Source organism: Nipponia nippon, unplaced genomic scaffold, assembly GCF_047370975.1.
Source record: "Nipponia nippon isolate SJK-2023a ecotype South Korea unplaced genomic scaffold, ASM4737097v1 scaffold_1, whole genome shotgun sequence".
In the NCBI taxonomy this organism is placed as follows: domain Eukaryota; kingdom Metazoa; phylum Chordata; class Aves; order Pelecaniformes; family Threskiornithidae; genus Nipponia; species Nipponia nippon.
This window is the reverse complement of record NW_028262290.1, coordinates 133,894,838-133,915,255: the sequence shown is the minus strand read 5'-3', so window position 1 is coordinate 133,915,255 and position 20,418 is coordinate 133,894,838. Positions and strand designations below refer to the sequence as shown.

The window sequence follows — 20,418 nt, the reverse complement described above, 5'->3', positions numbered from 1 at the left end:
CTAGATTCCAGATTGTCTCGTGTTAGAGTGAGTGTGTTAATGACTTCTGTATGGTACCAAGCTCTCTCAGTGCTTCGCCTTAAAATCAGTATTACTGCCTTTCCATGGCAAACCTTAAATTAGTTGAGCTGCCTTCTTCTACCAGTCCTTAATATGCAATGCCTGATGCAATAATTCCATAACATATTGCTAATGCTATGTCATTGATCACAAAAAGTTCTTCTTAAAGTGCAGAAACTGAGCACTTACTTTCATGTTACCTCTTGTATTGCAGAATTTTAGTTTGTAATGACATTTCCAGTCAGGTTCAAAAGCTCAGTCAACAGGACAAAATGTGCTAAGATTTGTTCATCTTAGGTCTGATGAGAGGGAACTTCTACTCTGAATGATTAATGTGTTAAGTGGGGGGTGGGGGTTTCAGTATGACTAGGATTTATTTAAATGATTAGGCTGAGATTCTCAAAGAACCCAAAGAGTTTCTTGAAGAGTAATTTTGAGTGCTTGACTCCATTCAGGCAGTCAGTCTACTGTGCATGTTCCAGACCTGATCTGCAGATTTCTAGAACTTGAGTTTGACATTTGAGAAGAGTCCCCACTGATTTTTGTAGACTTCTTAATAGGAAAGCTAACTTCTGGAAAAACTTGCTTGAGAAAGAATCCCTCATTTGAGACTGAAGAAATGCCTGCTGGCCTGACTGGCTTTCTGCGTGTCAGATGAGTTGAGAAACAACCAACCCACTAGTAAGAAATGGACCTACTGAAATGCGGAAAAACAAAAATGGGTAATAACTCTCGGATTTCCATTTTTCTGAACTGCGCTTGCTAAATGGCATCAGAATTGTGTAGAATTTTTCTATGGCTGTTGTTTCTTTTGACGTAACAGATGAATTTCTTAGAAGTATTTTATTGCGTTAGTTTCTAGAATATTACAGAATGCAGAACCATTTTTCAGTATTTATGTAGAATAATAATAATGGAAAGTATCTCCAGCTAATGTACTGAGAAAGTTGCCATCATCTTAATAATTTCTATAGTTTGCTTTTACAATGCTCAAAAAATTACAAAGAAAAATGGTTGGCAGAGCGAGTAGAAAAGTCAGTTTCTTTCCTGTACTCACCATCGTAAGTCCCTAACTACTTTCTGATTAAGGTGACTAAATCATAAATAAACTGAAGAAGACCTGCTTTATTTACAGTTTTGACTTGAGCCAGCATATGTCTGAAACAGACTTATGAGTATGGTAGTGACTTGAACTCAAACAAAGAAAGAGTAGTAAGTTAGATAGAAATATTAATATCGTTCTGATAATGTCAGTTATTAGATTCCTTAAAATTTTATTAATCTGAAGTCATACAGGAAAAGTATACTAACAAGAATTATGTTAATGAACACTTAAAGCAAAAAAGGTAATTTTCTTATCTTAATGAAGAGAATCCCAATTAAGCTTTGTTTTCATTATGTTTGGTACCCACATATACCTGGACATAAACTACGGTAATTGTTAGCAATTTCTTCCCTTCTCAGTGCTTTTTCTGTTCATTCTAATTTTTCAGTTGACCTGAAAAACCAGATTGCCTCCCTCTGGTGGTTGAAATCACGTCTCTGCATTCCGAAGGGAGCCTTTCAGAGATCTCTTTAGTCTGGAGAGCACAAATCATCAATAATATTTTCTATGTCTAGTGTTACATCATTATAAAAAAAATAGCAATAACTTTTCTTTCTGCCATACAGAATACAATGTTAGTGATAAGTTGCTTTTGCTATCTGCAATCTTTTGAATTTAGGGCAGATATTTACAGCACATGTTTCCAAGGATTCAAAGTAGATAGTCAAAATAAAATCAACAAAGATAAGGACACAGTAAGGTTGAAATAATTTACTGTGGTGAAAGGAGGACAAATAGGAAACAAGGAATTTATATAAGTAGTGTTAATAGTGATGATGTGTGTCACAGACATGAATGAGATGTTATATACCTGGTTCGGGATTTTTTTCAGCTCAAGAACATTATTTGAATTTAGAAGTAAACATCTAAAGGTTTATCTTTGCCAGGAAACCCTTTTGTTATAAAATGGAAGAATTCTGCATTGTTTAGATTATAGCTGTGAGCCTGAGATGTCTGTCTCCTTTTTTCAAGTAATTCCCCCAAATCCCAAATGGCAGAATATGAGAGAGAGACTTTTTGTGATTACTTACTGCAAATGGTTATGGTTTGGATCTGTATGCTATAAAACCACAACTGTCTTCACATTAATGAGATGAAAATATAAGTAAGCACCCTGGAAGACTGGCATTTCCTTGCTTGTGAGTTCATAATGCTTTTTGTATATTTTATGTAATCTCTTTTACTGGAGTGCCTGCCTTATGTAATGTCTTAGTAATGGAAATGAGGCCATCTGCATGGTAGTCAAGGTTGTTCCCTGAAAGACATACTCTGTCTGCAGCAGAAAATATGTCTTTCCCTGAAAGACATACTCTGTCTGCAGCAGAAAATAGATTAAACCTTTAAAACCTTCACAACCTTTTCATCAAGCCGAGAGGGATCTTCCGCAGAAACTCCCCCTTACTTTTTTTAGAGCAGCCCATCTTCTCTGCCGATTGACATTGTTATCCATCCAACTTTGGGGCCTGACTGCTGCATAATATTCCCATCAGCTGTATTGCCATTGTTTGTCCCTTTTCATCTTCTGCCACTCCTAATTCAATTCTGCAGTCTAATAAACTCTACCTTCTTTCTTTTGCCTTGCATCGCCATTGGGACCATATCTTTCCCTTTCATATTCCCTGCCTTACCCATAGTCCTTCCTCTATGTATGCTGTAATCTCTTCTGCTGCTAGGTATCAGTAATCCAACAGGTGGACTTCTGAAAAATGGCAAGCCAGTGATTTATTATTTATTATTTATTCATTTATTTATTATTATTTATTATTTACTCATTTTATTTCAGTCACTATGCAAATATACTAGGTGTTTTATGTGAGCAGAGGAAGACAGACTCCCCTGACTATGCTGCAGTCCAAGGCAACGTGGTACAAAGGGGAGCAGAATAGGAAAAACACATATAATACAAACAAATACCTCTTTGCTAATAAACATCTGCAATTGTTAATTTTGCATGGGATACTTAAGAGTTTTATTTCTGAGCTAGCATAGTAAGTAGTATGTGTTGCCAGTCTCTGGCTGGCATCTCATTTAATCTCCCATTAGAAAGATTCTTTATCTTTCTGTTGGATTTTTCTCTTCCTCCCTGGAAGATTTCAGTTTGGTCCTCCATTTTTCTGTGCTTGGGATCAAAACCATTTTTAGCCCCGTCCTTGTTAAAGATTGGGACGTTCCATAAATATTAAAAACATTGGAATAACAGAAGGTCTTTCCTGCTTTCCTGGATATAATAGAGAGGTTGTGAGCTTAGTAAGTTGCACATGGTAGTTTTTGCTGTGCTGTAAAAAAGGAGAAAAAAGAAAACCCTAAATATTGTAGCATCTTGGGAAGCACATACAGCTACAAAAATAATAATAAAAAAAACCCCTAGGAACTGGAAAATACTCTTTGCAATGCATTTTTGGGTTCATTCATCTTTTTCCCTAACATATAACATTGTCAACAGTTCCTTGAAAGATTTGCACTGTATCTTGCCTTCCAAGGGTTTCATTTGGAGCATTGGCCTTCACACCCCTGAAAGAGCAAAGCTATTTGGGGATACTTGTTCAGCAAACCTCCACCCACTGTCTAATTTGCCTGGAGCACGCTGTCCGATGGTACTTCAGGATATACCGGCAGCATGCCCAAATGGTAGCTGTTTGCCTTTGATATCCTCACTTCAAGGAAGAGCTTTTTCCCCTCTCCTCTTTCTCTGTGTCATCCGCTTGGGATTAGAATAGTGGTATCCCTACTGTTGTGAATTACTCAGCAGGTATAAATTTGACATTGCCACAATGTGCCTGCAGCATTCACAGGTAGAGAAGAGATGAAAGAAAAATAAGTGGAAATCATATGTTCTGGATGTATTTGGTACCACTTGCAGCAGTCTCGCATTGTCTCTGGATGAAGGATGAGGCAAAGACTGTAGCAGGTCTCTAGAACCCCTCACAGTGCCCTTTCCATCATCCTTAGCAACCTGGGGGACTTTGTATACTGCCTTTTAATGTATAGTAATACTGACACAATGAAAAGCATATTTCCTTTCTCATGTGTATGTAGCATCTAGCATTATACCTGTTTTAAAAAGGGAGGTGAGAGGAATCCGTTGTATCATGTCTGCTCTTTGCTTTTTCTGAGCATTTCAGGATATGATGCAAGAATTATGTATGTATGCAAGTTCACACCCACAGATTCATATCACACATGCTTTCATTCTAGTTAATTAATTGTAAGTCTTTAATGAAATCATCAGCAGATAGTGATTAAGCTGGCACCTACTGATTTGGAGACATTGTACCTACTTAGTTCTGCCACTGCCAAGTGGTGCTGCCGCCTAGTCAAACCTTATTTAGCATCTTCAGTATGCCATGGCTGACAGTGGTGCTGATCCGTGCACAGAAGATACACAGCCAAAAGAATGCTATTTTACATTCTTCCCTGTAATTTCTTGTGCATGCATGCCATGGGGTGGGCACATTATGGTCAAATAGGCTAACGCGATACGATGTATCAACAGCATAATTAACACTGATACATTGTCATTATTTAATAGTATCACCAGTATGTCATAGACTTTGGAACTGAGAAGAAAGCTACGTAGAAATTCTACATTTTTAACTATATGTACATTTATCTTTGTCCTGTTTTTATCTTGCCTGCAGCAGCAGTATCTAGAATTTAGGATATTCAGATTCCTTGTATCAAAAGGCCATTTTCTGGAAAGTGAAAATGTGCCTGTGTGCTGATGGGTGTAGAGAATATGCGTGTAAGAGTTCTCCTAGCTGAAATATAAATAAAGTAATTCAGAAACCCAAATATAGCTCAGCTTGGCTTTCTCGATAACAGATCATCCCAGGTTTGAGTTTAAAATTGTTCCACATTCTGATGTGATTTACTGGCGCATATGCCTTTATTCCTCCAATAGGAGTGGCTGGCCTGATATTTGCATGAACTCTGGAAGGCTCATAAGTGGAACTTTTGCTTGTGTATTCAGTAGAGAAGAAACAGTGAACACTATAACATTTAAAAACTTCTTGGCTGTAACAAATTAGATGGCATTTATGTTTGTGTTTGTTACGACTGTTTGACTCAAAAGCCTATTTTCAGAGAAGGAATCTGATTTTAGTAAATCAATATAATAAAGCCTTTGATTTTTTACAAAAGCCAGCTAGCTGTAACTTCAGTGTTGGTATTTCAAGGCCTCTCACTGATATTTTAGAAGTTTGTGGTTGTTTGAGCTTCCTTTCCAGGCCCTGGGGAAATAAGAGAATGGTAAATGAAAGCCCAGATCGCTGTTTGCATTTATTTTACTTCTCATTATGACATGTATGCAAACACTTAAAAGAAATAGGAAAAAGGTATAATCATGATAAGATCCCTTTTGCAGAACAAAGGGGAATACATTTCTAGTCTAATTTATTACACTTCTCCTTAATACCATAAACTCATTTGAGTGCCTCATCAGGTTTGACAGTTCATTTATACTTCTAATTCGGTGATAGTACTGTTTAAAATAATGCCTGACTTCTGAAGGATAATCCAAGAAAATAACTGGAAAGTATTTTTTCTGATGTGAAATGTGTCTTAATTTCTTGTGCTTTTCCTTTCCAAGAGAGGAAGTTTTAAAAGTACAAATTGCAGTCGAGCACTTAACTGCCATGAAAAGTCATTGTGCTGCTTTTGGAAAAAATCTTCAATTTGCATTTGCTCTCTTCTTTCTGCTTCCCTTGCCTGTGACAACCAAAATCCAGACTGTGACTGAGGAAATATAATTAATCAAAAATACTTAATAACAGTCAGTGAAATCTAAGTGATGCTTGTTTCAGCTTGGATACATCCTTTAGCATAACTGTGAGAGTGGAGAAAATTTTCTTTTGATTTTAAATATTGGAAAAAACTTTTATAAGTGTCATCCTAAATCTGGATGCTTTTGTCACCATATTAAAATGAGATGCTCTCAAGGCCATCTTCTTTCATCCCTATACTCATGAGAGAGATTTTACATCAAGCTTCTCAGGTGGCATAAAGAAGTTTTGCCTATATTGAAGTTAACAGAGGAATGACAGATTATAGCAGCTGAGAATTGAGGTACAAGATTTTAGCCACCATAGCTGGGGTGATAAAAGCATCCCATGGGAGGTAACCTAACCTTTCACAGTTTATTGATCATCTGACTTGTACTTCTGATGTCACTAGTTATTCTTAAAATTTCATCTCCTAGCTCCTGCAGTGTGCCATGCATGTCTTGCCATGGCACAGCTTCCCCCAGAAAGCCACAAACTGCCTCTCCTCTGGGGAACAGGCTCCAGATTAGGACATTTTTCTGCAAGTTTGAACATTGAACAATTGCTGTAGTAGTTTTCATGCCAACGTCCATCCTCTTTAGTCATGGCTGTTCAAAACCACATTGCTCACTTAATTTCCCAGCATCCTCACAACAGACACATTGCTCTTCTATTAGCTCCTTGTTTATACTGGTGGTGAGGCCAAGCACTGCCGCCTTATCAGTGTGCCAGGGCTGCTTTTAGATTACAGAGTGAGCAATGCTCCTGTAATACTGCTTCTCAGCGCAGAAAGCTCAGAAATTTTAACTCCTTTCCCTGCGCTCCATCTCTGGCCGGCTGCTCGTGTCTTATTGCCTGGCCAGTCTTTTCCTGCCCCATCTCCTGCCGGTTGCTTCGTCTCTCACCTGCCTGCCAAAGTTTCCCTCTTACCCTCTGTTCCCTATTCCTGCAACTTTCAGCCTCCTACAGTATTTCATTTTTTCAATCTTTTCCCCTTTGGTATGTTCAAAGACACTGTTACGGCTTTTCAGGTATCAGTGCTTTTCAAGTCCTGAATGAGGTGGCACATAAATCTGGAGAATTCTAGGTTTAAACTGGAGAGTAAATTTAAAGTATCATCTTTATTGGGGTGGGGGGAGACCTTCCACTCTTTCCACCATGTAGAGCTCTCTTCTGTAAATTCCTCAGTGCTCTGATAATGTCATGATTGCCTGATGGCTAATCCTGCAAAAAGGAGGGGTTTTCACTTTCTTTGAATGAATAGGCCAAATGGAGGCAGTTTCTTTTCCTCTAAAATGTGCAAAACTGTTCTGGTTTGTTTTCATTTTATAAAAAAGCATATAAAACCTATGAAAAGTATTGTACAAGTTCATAATAACTTTAGGTGGACTCTGTTTTGTAGAGCAGAGTTCAAAAGAGTACCGCTAGTATAAACAGCTCTCCCATTCTTTCTTTTCTTTGTAATACTTCACAGAGTTGATGTCTGGGGTAAGGTGTGGCCGTTTCTTGGCAGAATGGTTCTTCCAGATTTTACTTGTTTTGGTGTGTTTTCAGGAATATGCTTTTATTGCCTAATATGAAATTCCTAGTTGGAGGAGCTTGTCATCTGTCTCTTGTCACGTGTAATTTTAATTTAGCATTCCAACTTTTGTAGCCCCCCTTGCTCGCTTCATAAACTTTAACTGCTTCTCCAGTAAAAGGCTGCCTTGGATGACCAAAGCAGGAGAAAGAGCCTCACTGGCTTCATGCCCCGTTCCTCTCTCCAGCCTTCCTTACTGCCCCAGCCTAACAGCGTGACCGAGAAATTCCTTTGGGAAAGGGTTAGCTTGAATCCCTGTGGTCCCAGCAAATTCACACGGTTCCTCTAATGTAGGAATCATAAATGTACTAGATGAGATGACCTGTTAAGCAAGTATACTAGAATTCCTCTTCATTGCATCTCAAATGAAGAATGGTGACTGTTCAGCTGATTACAGCGACCCTTGTTTAAGTTCCTGTTTTTAAAGATGGCATAAATGTCTGCCAAGAAAGGTAACTGCCAACAAAAAAGGAAGATTGCCCCTCTTGGGAGATGATGGTAAGAAAGTGGGCTGTTTTATTTTCTGATATTTTCCTTTAGCACTTGTGATTCGGAAGATTTGTGTATTCTAATACACCAGAAATTGAAACTAGTCAGGAGAAACAAAGCTTGAAATGCCATCTCTTAGTGAAAGACTTACAGTTTTTCAGTAATTCCCATTTTAGGGAATAGCTTAAAAAAGCAAAGCCTCAGGGTTAAAACAAGCTCTTTTACCTCCTTTTACATATGCTCCAAGCATCTAAATCTACTCAACAAGCATGCCATTTTGCAAGTATCTTATTTTCTTTCCACAGAATGTCAAAAGCGCTGCAGGAAGTTCTATATTCCATCTATGGAATATCATTGATATGGACGCTCTTCTGAGACTATTTTTGTTGTTATGTTTGAAGATAAGGCAATCAAGTATTTCTGGGAAAAATAAATGTATATACCTTCTGCAGTGTGTTGTAGCTGAAAATTAAGTATTTTTCTACTCAAATTTTGACATACTTCCTGGAATCACTGAGCTTTCAGTAACGTTTTTAGTTAGTATTCCACAGCCTACAGTTGAATTCACCACAGCTGAGATGAGCTCAGAAAGTTTGTCTTTATTTAACCTTAGAGAGGAATCCCAGGCTTGCTCTGTAGTCAGCAGAGCTGTTGGGAAGGATCTGCTCCAGAGCGCAGTGGAGGGAGTGCAGGCAGGGTCCCGCTTTGAATCATGCCTGCTACAACATTGCTCCATTAGTGATACTGGAAATCCTGCAAAACAAGGCTCCTTAAAGTGAAGTTAGCCTTTATCGAGCTCTGATTAATATTTTCTTTCATTATCCATCCTTTTCCTTCTTTGACTAATATCTTGATGAATCCTGTTGTTGAAGTCCTGCATCCCGCTGCTTCTCGTGATGTTTGGACGTTGAGGGCACTTATTAGATTAGGACATTCCTTTTCTACCTGAAAAATACATCTATCCTTCTGTAGAGGGGGTGAAAAAACATAAGAAGCCCCGATAAGAATAAACATCCTGCATCACCTTTGCTCTTTTGAGACGTAAAATTGCGTTGGGGTGGCGGGGGGAAGATGCTGCAGCTAAAAGTCAAAGCTTTTAAAGACGCTGATTCTGATTCTCTGCTCCATTACACATTTTTCACACTGATGTAGCTCCGCGGGGCTGCTTTGTCTCTTTCTTGTCAGCTGGTAACAAGTACAGAGAATGTAAACGGCCTGTGGCATTAGGACCACCTAACAGACAGTAGCAAGCCATCCCGTTAGATTGGTGATTTCATAGTTACTTGTTTAGAATAATTTTGTTGATGAGGTTGACTATTTCCAGTTAACTATTACCTATTACAGTTTTAAGACAGTAATTACCCCCAAAAGTTAGTATTCGCTATGCCAGCAGTTAGTGGTAGTATTGGCAGTAACCTTACTGTTAGCAGTATTTATGCCAGGAAATAAATGCTTGTCTTTATTTGTCAGTAAACATTGACATTTGAATGGCATGAAAGATTATGTATTGATTTCTGTGGATTCAAGTCTCTAGAATTACCTTAATCTTTATTTTCCCCCACGTTAAGGAATGAGGTAAAGTTGAACTTGATGAAATAGATACTCCAGCGCTAGATTTGTTATTTGAGTGCATGAAAATTCTTGAAAATGTGTACCTTATCAAACTGAGCCTGATTTCAGTTGTACATTTTACTCATAGTGGAAGGAAATTTCCATTGTTAGAAAAATCTGGAGGCCTCCCCTCACGAGAAGTGCTCTGAAAATGAAGAAGTGGGATTCTCGTCAGAGATAGGAAGGATCATCAGCCTGAATCGCCGTGCGGACCTGTAGGCGTTGATTTGTAGCCAGTATCTGCAAAATAAACTGCAGGGTTCAGTTTGCAAACACTATTGTGAACCAAACCCTGCAGGGTTCAGTTTGCAAACACTATTGCGAACCAGACCCTGCAGGGTTTGCCGAGCTCCGGTTACTATTATTGCTCTTAGTAAGGCTTATTATCCTGTCACAGAAGATGTAAGAAAATCCATCTCTCCACTTTAAACATGATAAGCCTTTGTCACCTACAATGCAATTAAAGTTAAAAATAGAAGAGCGCTGATGATAAGATTGTGACTTGCAGGCAATGAGCCATTGTCCAAGCACTGGAGACTTATCTGGAGGGCCAGTCAGCCTACACGCTTTGCTGTCAGTTTGCTGATTGCCGTTTCTCTCCGAGTTTGATGAAATATTCATGTCTTTGCTCTGCTCTCTGCAAGCACTATTGATTTCTTGTATAAACGCGGCTATATTTAGTCTAGACAAATGGAATGTGGATTGCTGCTGAATAAATGGGATGAAAGACTGGGGGTTTGCCTGTCTGTTTCTCTTGGTCTGTGGCAATTATTTATAATCAAGAGTAGTTTTTGTAAGTTAAAGGTGATTTTTTATAATTTAGTGATTAGTCTCAGAACAAAAGTAAGCACTTAGACACAATCATTCTGTTGGGATAGCAGGTTAAGAAGGCAAATTATGCCCTGAGGTTTACAATCATAGTTACTAGGATTTAAAAAAAAAAAAAAAAAAAGCCCAGAAAATTGTAGGTTTCCAGAATTTTGAGAAGAAAAGAATATGATGAGTAGAAGAGATTTAGTGCCTTGTCTCTTCTTTTTATAAAACTTTATAGTAGTAGATTTGATTGTACAGCTAGAATTCAGTGCTCTCCCTTTGCTGCAGTTTCAACTTTTGCTGCTTCAATTTTACCATTCCTGCTTGCTAGAATATTTCTGTTTCACTTTGGTTTTCTCCTTGAAAACAAATACAGCTGTAGCAGAGCAAAAGGAGAAAATGTGCTTAAAATCTTGTTCCCTAGTCATTTCCAACAGCATGTTTGTTTTCAGTTAATAATCTTATTTTCCTATTAAGATAGTGGAGCAGTAGGAACAGGAGTGAATGTGTTTGTGTTCCACTGTCCTCTCGTGGATGGAATCAGAACTGCTGAGCTTTGGCAGAAACCCTCAGCTGCTATTTATTTTCCTCTTGTAGAAAAGTTACTTGCTAGGTTTTTTGTTCTTTTGAAACAGATAAAGTTACAATCTGTCTCTTCACTTAATGTGAAAACCTGAGCTTTGCAAGGATTGTAGTGAAAATCATCAAATCTCTGTCTTCTGCTGCTTTTTAGTCCCTTCGATTTAAATAAGGAGATAGAAAAACATAGGATTCTTCATTAAGTACTTTAACACTGAATTAACAATACATACCACTGCTGCAACGAATTGGAATAATTCAAGATGTTTTCATTTTCTTACAAGCCATATATAGTGTATTATGTCTAATCCACTCCAAGCATGGTTGTCACTTTTCAAAAAGCTGTGTTAGAACTTCTCGTTTTGTGTGTCAAATTATATCCCTATAATTTTATATGTTATTCCTATGTATTTGCCAGGTATATTTACATGCAGTAGCTATGAGGCATTGGGTAGCTGTTCATGTGTAACACCATCCCCAGAAAATCTGCGCACTAGCTATGGAAAATCTCTTGGCAATGCAGTGAGAACGGGAAGGCCTTCGTCTCATGCTGAAGAAGTGCCCTCAGCGTTTATTGTGAAGCAGTAATAGTGCCTAAGAGATTCTCACTAAATATTGCTCCATTAGGCTGTGACATGGTTTTAGAACTGGGTTGCTTGTTAGTCTGTTTAGCAGAATAATAATCTGGGAGTATTTTTGCAGAGAATGGAAAGAAAGTGATAAAATAATTTGTAAAATCTCCAGTTGCTAGTAGGAATGTGTGAAGTTTGCATACAGCTTAGATTGCGTTAGTGTTTTGTTAGGTCTGTACATTGAAGCAGTCTTTGAGTGCAATTGGTCTTTTCCCCAGTAGGAATGATCTCTATCCTCCTTCTCCAGTTATATTTAATATATATACGTTTTGTTGTTTTCTTCCCACAGTGGATGTGAAGTCGGAGGTTCCCGTGGGATTAGAGCCTATCTCACCATTAGACTTGCGAACTGATCTCAGGATGATGGTTCCCATGGTGGACCCAATTATGCGTGAAAAGCAGCTACAGCAGGAGCTACTTCTGATCCAGCAGCAGCAGCAAATTCAGAAACAACTGCTGATTGCAGAGTTTCAGAAGCAGCATGAAAACCTGACCCGCCAGCACCAGGCCCAGCTCCAGGAGCACATAAAGGTAGCAACATTTTTCATTTATCCCTCACTTTATCTGCAAACTGAATATGCTTAGGCAGACATGAAAAGGGAACATGCCTGAAAGGTTCGCTGTGACTGAGAGATAGTGTTTGAGTGCTTATTTCTCTGTATTTGGGTGATAAAAACCTTTTCAAGCAAAACTGCTAGCACCTACCAGCAAGTTGCTCAGAGCAGACCAAGGCAGTACTATGACAATCATCAAGCTCATAAAGCCACCGCATCCGCAGAAAATCGAAGTACCTGTTTTACAAAGCTGGATTTATGCCAGACTTCAGTATGGCCGTCTTTTCTGTATGCGCAGTTTTGAGTATATTAAAAGACTGCTTTTTTGGGCTACTGTTTGAGTTTGTGCCTGCAAATCAAATTGATAGGCAAGTGCATAATATTTGCATTTGTAAAATGGAGGCAGACCCTGAAAGTGTTGTGTTTTCACTCTTCTCTGAGCTGCCTCATATAATGTAAAAAGAAAATGATTTATGGGATTACAGGCACTATGGTAGGATTGCTATAATGGATTTTGACCAGGAATTTATGATCTTGCCTTTCTTTTAATTTTTTCCTTCTGATCTACTTGCCATTATGCTACTGTGCTAAGCTTCCACTCGATGGAGCTGACAAATGCAGCAGGGCACGGCAGCCAGAGCTGGGTGATGCACTGGCAAAGAACACTGTGCAGTTTCCAGGCGTTTTTGCCAAAAGAGAAAGAAGTGAAACCAGAGTGGCAGGCGGCTACTTGACATTAGAGTTCATTGTAGTGACAGCCAGTAATACACTATCCTGCTTAAAAGACTGCGGAAAGCCGGTTAAGAGATGAAAAGAAGTGTAAGCACAAAAGCAAGCACTGATACTCAGTTATTCAAGGGGGGTGTTTTAGGCAGGACTGACCTAGAAAACAGTGCAAACTGCACTTTCTCATGTCTTTTTGTTCTGTGCAAGTTACAACAGGAACTCCTAGCCATTAAACAACAGCAAGAACTCCTTGAAAAAGAGCAGAAACTGGAGCAGCAGAGACAGGAGCAGGAACTGGAGAGGCATCGCAGGGAACAACAGCTTCCTCCCCTCCGAGGCAAAGAAAGAAGCCGAGAAAGTAAGAGCCAATGTACCATGAATCCTAATAAGAAATGAATCTATTCCCCTTTGCCTTCTCCCAGCCAAAGTGGACGATGAACAGGAACCTGAAACAAGCCTATTGCTGTGTGAAATACTCAACTAGAGAAGTCGAGGCTGTGCCTGCAGAAAAGCAGGGCCACCTGTTGCACCCACAGAAACACATCGCTGGTTTGTGTGCAGGCTTGGAGGACTGTAGGAAAGCACATTTTGACAGACCTGTGTATATGCATCTCAAGAATCTAGCTCTTTTTATAAAAAAGAAGGGAATTTGAAAGCCTAAAGCTTCATTTGAGAACTTCTTTCTGAAGAGCTTATTTCTCAATACAGAAAGCACTACAAAACAGCAAAAAATCAAATTACTTGCTGATTAACTAATTTGGGCATTGTTTCAAGATTGAAAATATAATGAAATATTTAAGAATATCTTTGGCTGAGACTTCTGAATACTTTTGCTAGTACTTTTTCAAACTGCCTTGTGTTTGTTCTTGATACCGTTTCATGAGGCCCAACCAAGTTATTTTTAGCTCATATATAGCTCTAAGGCAAATGACAGATATAAAGGATACTGTTGGAATTTGGTGCTCACTAGAGGGAGACAGATACAAATAATTCTCCTTAGTGAGGTCAGTTTAAAAATCAGGTTGAAGTACATTGTGAAGGTATTCAAAATGAAGCTGCCAGGAGCAGATATTGTTACTTATCCTGCTAAATGACCACAAGAATTAACTGACAAAGACCGAAGCAGAAAAGAGCTGTACATAATGCTCCTGCCTTTTTTTTCTTGGGTGGAAAAATGTATCAGTTCAACAGTTTTAGGTGTACCATATGGTAGGCTTTAGAAATTAAGGTGTCCATGGTCCTTCCAGTACTTTGGTGAACGATGAATCCATGAAAGCATCTCAGCCTATTGACCCAGCAGTGGGAGGGTGGCAGAAACTGCAGGAACTAAAGATTCCTGTAAGTGGTATGAAAAATCAGCCTCCATATTAACAGTTGGGCTTTATTCGTGCTCCCACCAAAGGAAGAGCAGCGATGTGAACTCAATGGCTCCTTTCTCAGTTTGGCATGCTGGGTGGCTATTCAGTATGTAGCAGCCAGCCAAGCAGCACTTGTGACCCCCCCCAGGCCCAGCCCCAGCATTTGCTGCTGCTGCTGATCTACTTAATGAGCAGAGGAGGGAAGGAAGGTGCGGGGAGGGGAGTTAGGGTCTGAAGCTGAGGAGTAGTGGAGGTATTTTATGGGAACTGGGTCACAGGGGGACACACTCACAACCTAGCTGTGCTGTGTCAGGGTTGGGTAACCAAATACTTAGAGTATCAGTATGCCTTAGTGCTGCTACTTTAAAAGAAATGTTTTTTCTTCCCTTTTTTGTCACTGTTTATGGAAAACTGAAAGAATATTTTTCTTTTTCATGTTTTTTTTACGAAGAGTGTTATGGCTGTGAGTAAAGAAGCATGTCCCATGCTGCAAGCAGGAACTGGCAGTTTAACCTGACATGGACATGCCCTACTTCTTGTACTGTATTGAGCTAGCCACCAAGAGAGGTCAAAATGCACTGCGTCTTCCTGGCATTTTGGTCTTTCTTTTGGTTTTGTGTTTTAAGAGTAGAATTACCAACTAAGACTCATGTTTCAGACTGTGGTCTGTCTTCCAGACATCACAGGTACAGGCTCTTCAGTGGCTTCAATAAAAAGGCTCACTGCTGGCTCTTTTGCAGCGGTCCACTCATAACCAAGACGTTGTTCAGAGGGCAGTTTTGCTGTCCTGTTGCTGTTACTTTACTAAAAGAAAAAACATTCTTTACTGCAAACTCAAAGTGACCTTTTGTCACTATCTTTTTAGTTCTATCCTTGGCTTTGTATTTGGGAATTATTAAGAAATAATTTAAATTCTTTAGATACATCTGGCCCTGGATAAATGGCCTCATCTACTGTTGAAATATTCCTTATGACTTCACTGGATTTCTGGGTTATGGCCAACTTCAGTCTTCTACAGACAAACATTTAATCCGCATGTTATCTCATTTTGACTGATTTCCACCAATATCTTTTATAATTTACAACACTTCCAGCAACAAGACACGGGCTCTTTTTTGTGTTTTGGTTTTTGTTTTCTTTAAAAATGTAATTTTTATAAGTAAAGATAAGATATGTTTAATTCTGTGTGTCTTAGGGGCAGTGGCCAGTACAGAAGTGAAGCAGAAACTTCAAGAGTTCCTGTTGAGTAAATCGGCAACAAAAGACTCTCCAGCAAATGGGAAGAATCATTCCATGAGCCGCCACCCCAAGCTCTGGTACACGTATGTTCAGTATTAAGCTGTTTCCTTGCCTCATCGAGGTATCTGTTAAAACTTGCCAGAATGCTTCTCCAGCAGGGGTTTTGAGAGTCTGCCTCCAGAACAAGACAGTAGTTCAACCAAGAAGTTCTCAGAAAGGCGGAAGTGTAATATCACAAATTCTACAACTATACCTGTCATTTTTCCAAGTCTCTTCAATTTTTGCAGTTAGAACAACTTTGTGTTTGATTTACTTGGATTTTGAATCAATCACAAAACTTGTTTCTTCTTGAAGATATGCTGCTTTGCAGTGAAGTTACTTGAATGGTGTAAGTAACTCACAAGGATTTTGAGAAGGATAGTGGTCATTTAACTTTTCTTACTTTGATGGATTTTATTATCCAAAACTGCATATTCTTATGATGCCTTGGCCTTGATAAGAATCTGCTTAGACCATTGAAACAAGTCATTTCATTGAGTCCTATAATGGGCCTATTAACATTTTAAGAGTTTACAGTTTTTACCCCCCACTTTTTTTTCTTTTACTAATTAATTCCTTTTTAACTTCCTTATTACAACAGACACATAAGTCAATCCAACAAAATGAACTCTGGCTGCATTTCTGAAAGACTTCAATGTTATGCCTGAATTGACCTTCAGTAGGACAAACAGAAATGCATATGGTACACTGGATTTCCATCTTGTACTTGTTCTTTTTAGAAAGAATTACTGAAGGCCTGCCCTTGGAGTTTCCATTCTGAGCTTATCAGAGCGTTGTGGTAACGTGATTTAATATATCGTTGCATTGTTTCTCATGGAGATACAGTACTTAATTTTTTTTTCCAAATAATGTGCAAAATTCTCTTGAGTATGTAAGATTTCTGGACTAATAATCTGAGGTTAGTTCTGAGTCTTCAGATGAGTGAGAATGAGGAGCTCTGCAGAGGATGTCTTCTGCTACTCCAGGGAAAGGAGTACTTCCTCTCATGGTAGTGCCCCTTTTGACAGAGAATTGTTATGTGTTAACCACACTACATTGGAAAGGTAGGGAAATACTCTGTAAAAGGCCAAGGAAAATTATGTTTAGATAAACACAAAGTTTGAAAGTTTCCCTCCTTTCCCTCTCTCCCCCTCTAAATAGAAAAATCAACCAAATAATAAAAAAAACCCTGTCTCTGGGCCAAATGATGCAATTTCTTTGCAATTTGCAGTTTCCGTGTTCAGAAAGATCTGCCCACACTGATTCTTTCAGCCAGCAGTTGTCAGAAAGCACTCTTGAGCTTGGAGCTTCTCTGCTGATGTGAGTGCTCTGTGCTGCAGAGTGGTGCGCTCACAAAACTTAAAAACTGAACTTAAATGCAAGGTTTTATCTACGTTGTCGACTAAATAGGTTGCATTTTTTTTTCAACAGGTAATAATAACTCAATATTTCTGGTTAGTTTTATACAAGCCCCCCTGCCCTGAAGATCCCCCACATTTTGATAGAAGAGGCTGGATCAATGTACATCTATTTGTACATGATAAACAAGACTTAAATGGCTTTTGCTGTGCCTCAGCTGGTTCATATTAAAATGCAACAATCTAAAATGGTCAATTCCCCAAACTGGCGACAGATCCTGTCTGTAGGTCAACATGACTCTTATCCTATGTGACTTTTATAATGAGTGCAAAAAGCGTGTTCTTGGGAATCCCGAGGAGTTCCATAACTTACTGTAAAGGTGAAATTGGTTACATGAGCCTGTGGTTTGTGCACACTTAGACGAACAAGAACATAAACACAGCTGAGACATGTGGACAGCATGTGTAGGTAGTTACTGTTGGTCACCTCAGTGACTGCTAATTTGTGACCTCTCTGTGTCTGCTGCAGGGCTGCCCACCATACCTCACTGGATCAAAGCTCTCCACCCCTGAGTGGGGCCTCGCCACCATACAAATACACTTTACCAGGAGCACAGGATGCCAAGGATGATTTTCCACTTCGTAAAACGGGTGAGTTAGCGTAGTTTATTCAAGCCCCTTACCCAGAAATTCTCCCACCCTTTATTTTAACCAGGCTGTCCATCAGCAATGCATATATCATAATCCACAAAGCCTGCTCAGGATGATACTATGGGTAAGTTCAAAGATCCTGACTACATCTTTATGAGGTTGGACTGACCACATGGTATCAAGAGTCGGTGTTTCCCAATGCTAACAGCTAGTGCAAGTTCAGTCCTGATAAATTTAGTTTTTAAACAGACCATCATTTCACAGATCTTCTATGGCATTATTTTCTTTGTTTCAATATTACTTCTGGGTTTAATAGCTCTCTCTCTTGTGCATGGTAGATACAGTATCTGTCTTCAGATGGTATGCTGCCTTTAGACAATGTTTTTCAGGACATTTTGAGGGGAATTCATGGAAAGAGGAGGAATTAGATTAATACTATATTTTATGTCATTGGTTGTCAAAGTTTGTATGCATATGTGCATACATACGCATACACACGCACACATTTGTGTGTGCTTTTTACATGTAGGAATGTGTGATATTGTACAGGAAATGTTCCTTTGAACGTTTCAGAATGCTTCAGAGGATTAGCAACTGCACGTTTTGTCTTGACAGCAGGTGAACTGTAGACGTGACTTTTTCTGCATCATAAAGAAAGCTAGAAGGATGGTGGTGGAGTCCATGCGGCTGTTGCCTCAGGTCCTTGGTGCAGTGACCGGTATCCAGGAATGCAGGGAGACACTAAGAGAAGGGGGGAAAAAAAGAAACGAAAACATTAGGTCGCTTATTGCATGAGTCTGCTGTTGAGTGATATAGTTACATTCAGAGAGAAAGTCTGATCCCCTACTGTGCTAACAGCCTTTGAATGTGATTTAGCCACTGGGAGATTGAAAACTAACTGCAAAACTGGTACTCACTTGAAAAGAAGTGGTATTTGGAACCAGCATACATGCAGAAAGAAAATCCAGTCTGTATCTAATACTTTGGGGCAGACTCTCTAAGCTCATATTATATCCCCAAATATTTTCAAAGGAATGAAAGCATGAAAAGCAAAATGCTAATTTATTCTAGCTGAATTACTCTTTGTACAATATGGTGGCAATATAACAAGATTCTATAAAATCTTGTTCAGGCTATTCAGTCACAATAAGCCCTTATGTGGTTCTCTGCTTAATACCACTGTACAACATAGATTTTCTGTGCCAATAGAATATACATTTTCATTCTTTAAACAAAAGGATACACTTTACATCTTGTAAATGCTGTGAATTCATCTACGTGTTTTTGAAATGCAAGTTTTAATTTTTCTTCCGTGTTTATATATCTTAAATGTTATGATTGATATTTATGATGTGTCAGACTGTTGATCTGTAAAACAAAACATTTTCAAACATTGTAACAGTAAAGTTCTCGTGCAGCTGCTAATACTTTTATATCTCTGTGGGGGTTTCAAAATATTCCTTAATTCAATTCCCATTGTCTGCATAAGAGGACTATAATATAATTAAATCCAGATGTTTTCTATATGTTATTCCAAATATTTGGGCATGCAGTGCATCAGTTCCAAAATTGAACAAAGGACATGATGGCTCTCTGAAAAGATATCTACAGAATAAATAGACAAATACTAATATAATCATTAGCATAACCGTTTCTATGACATTTACATAGTGATTCTGATAAGCAAATATAAATGAAGTGTACAGTATGTTAGCAAGGGAGTATATTTGATAGCTTTCTGCATCCGTGAAAATAACAAGTGTTAAATATCCTGTTTACACGTCCAGTTTCTCTATATACTGAGTTGTTTAATTCCAGCCTTCAGCAACATCCCCACAAAGGCTGCAATGATTGCTCATCAGGTTGAGAGTAAAAGCAACAGGAACCAGATCGACACAAGTCAAATGACCCTAAACTGATCTGGGTGGTTATAGGGCCATCCTCCAGGCAGAGGGGACATTGTGGAGCCTGTGTCATCCTCATGGGACCTTACTAGACAAAGATGTCCTACGAACACTCGTGTATATGGACAGGCTATAAGCCTGCAGAAATCTGACCTTTGCCATGAGGGGTGAACCTCTTTTCCTTTCCTTTAGGCTATGAACGCTTATTGCCACTGGCTCCTGGTAAATCCTCTGTGGTGCTGAACCTGCATGAAGTCAGCAATTCATATGAAAGTGGACCTCACATTCCTTTCAGCCTTAAGAAAGGAATACCTGTTGTGGGTTTTAATCACAGCTTTGTTTTGCTTCTCAATTTTGTTTTCTATAGTCATAATGTAAAATACAGAGGTATCTTTCTCTTCTCCAACTTTAATATTAATGCTCTTGGAAGTTAATTCTGATTGAATCAGTTACTCTAAGATCAGATTTAATGAGCAGCAAAGCTGAATGATTCTCTCCTGACAACCTAATGTGTTTTTCAGTGCTAAGGGAACACCAAGTGTCACACAGGCATTGTAAACCATGAGTCTTGCTTGCCCACTTTCTTGCTTAGTAATCTATTTAACCTTTGCTTAATTAGTCCTGAAGTGGCATCTCCTTATTAATCTTGTAAAAATTAATTCAGAGAGACTTTGGTAAAGAGGAAAATATTCTGTGCAACTTTTACTCTTCTAGCATCTAGAATGATGGGATGCATAAATACCTAGGGAAAGACTTAAGAGTCTTGCTCTTTCAATGTTTACAGTTAGGTACCAGAGTTAACATCCATAGTGCATCCTATGGTTACTCAATAACTCTCTTAGCCTTGTGGATTATTCCTTTCTGTACAAGATGCAGCAGAACTTGTCAGCAGTAGGCTTCACACAGCTTAGCTGCATGGAGGATTGGGACTGTCCTAGGGGCTAGAGGCCAGGATATGCAG

The 20,418-nt window shown here is 38.9% G+C and overlaps 1 protein-coding gene across 9 annotated transcripts in view; it reads left to right on the top strand.

The window, feature by feature from the left end:
- HDAC9 (histone deacetylase 9) overlaps positions 1–20,418 on the top strand; it is a 491,942-nt gene that overhangs the window by 246,465 nt on the left and 225,059 nt on the right. For 7 of the 9 annotated variants that reach the window (XM_087773643.1, XM_087773615.1, XM_087773600.1 and 4 more), the window contains 4 exons: positions 11,918–12,159; positions 13,116–13,266; positions 15,462–15,588; positions 17,432–17,553. In XM_087773643.1, the coding sequence (XP_087629769.1) occupies positions 11,918–12,159; positions 13,116–13,266; positions 15,462–15,588; positions 17,432–17,553 (642 nt within the window). The remainder of the gene's footprint in view (positions 1–11,917; positions 12,160–13,115; positions 13,267–15,461; positions 15,589–17,431; positions 17,554–20,418) is intronic. The other 2 variants (XM_087773608.1, XM_087773670.1) reach the window with 2 other exon arrangements.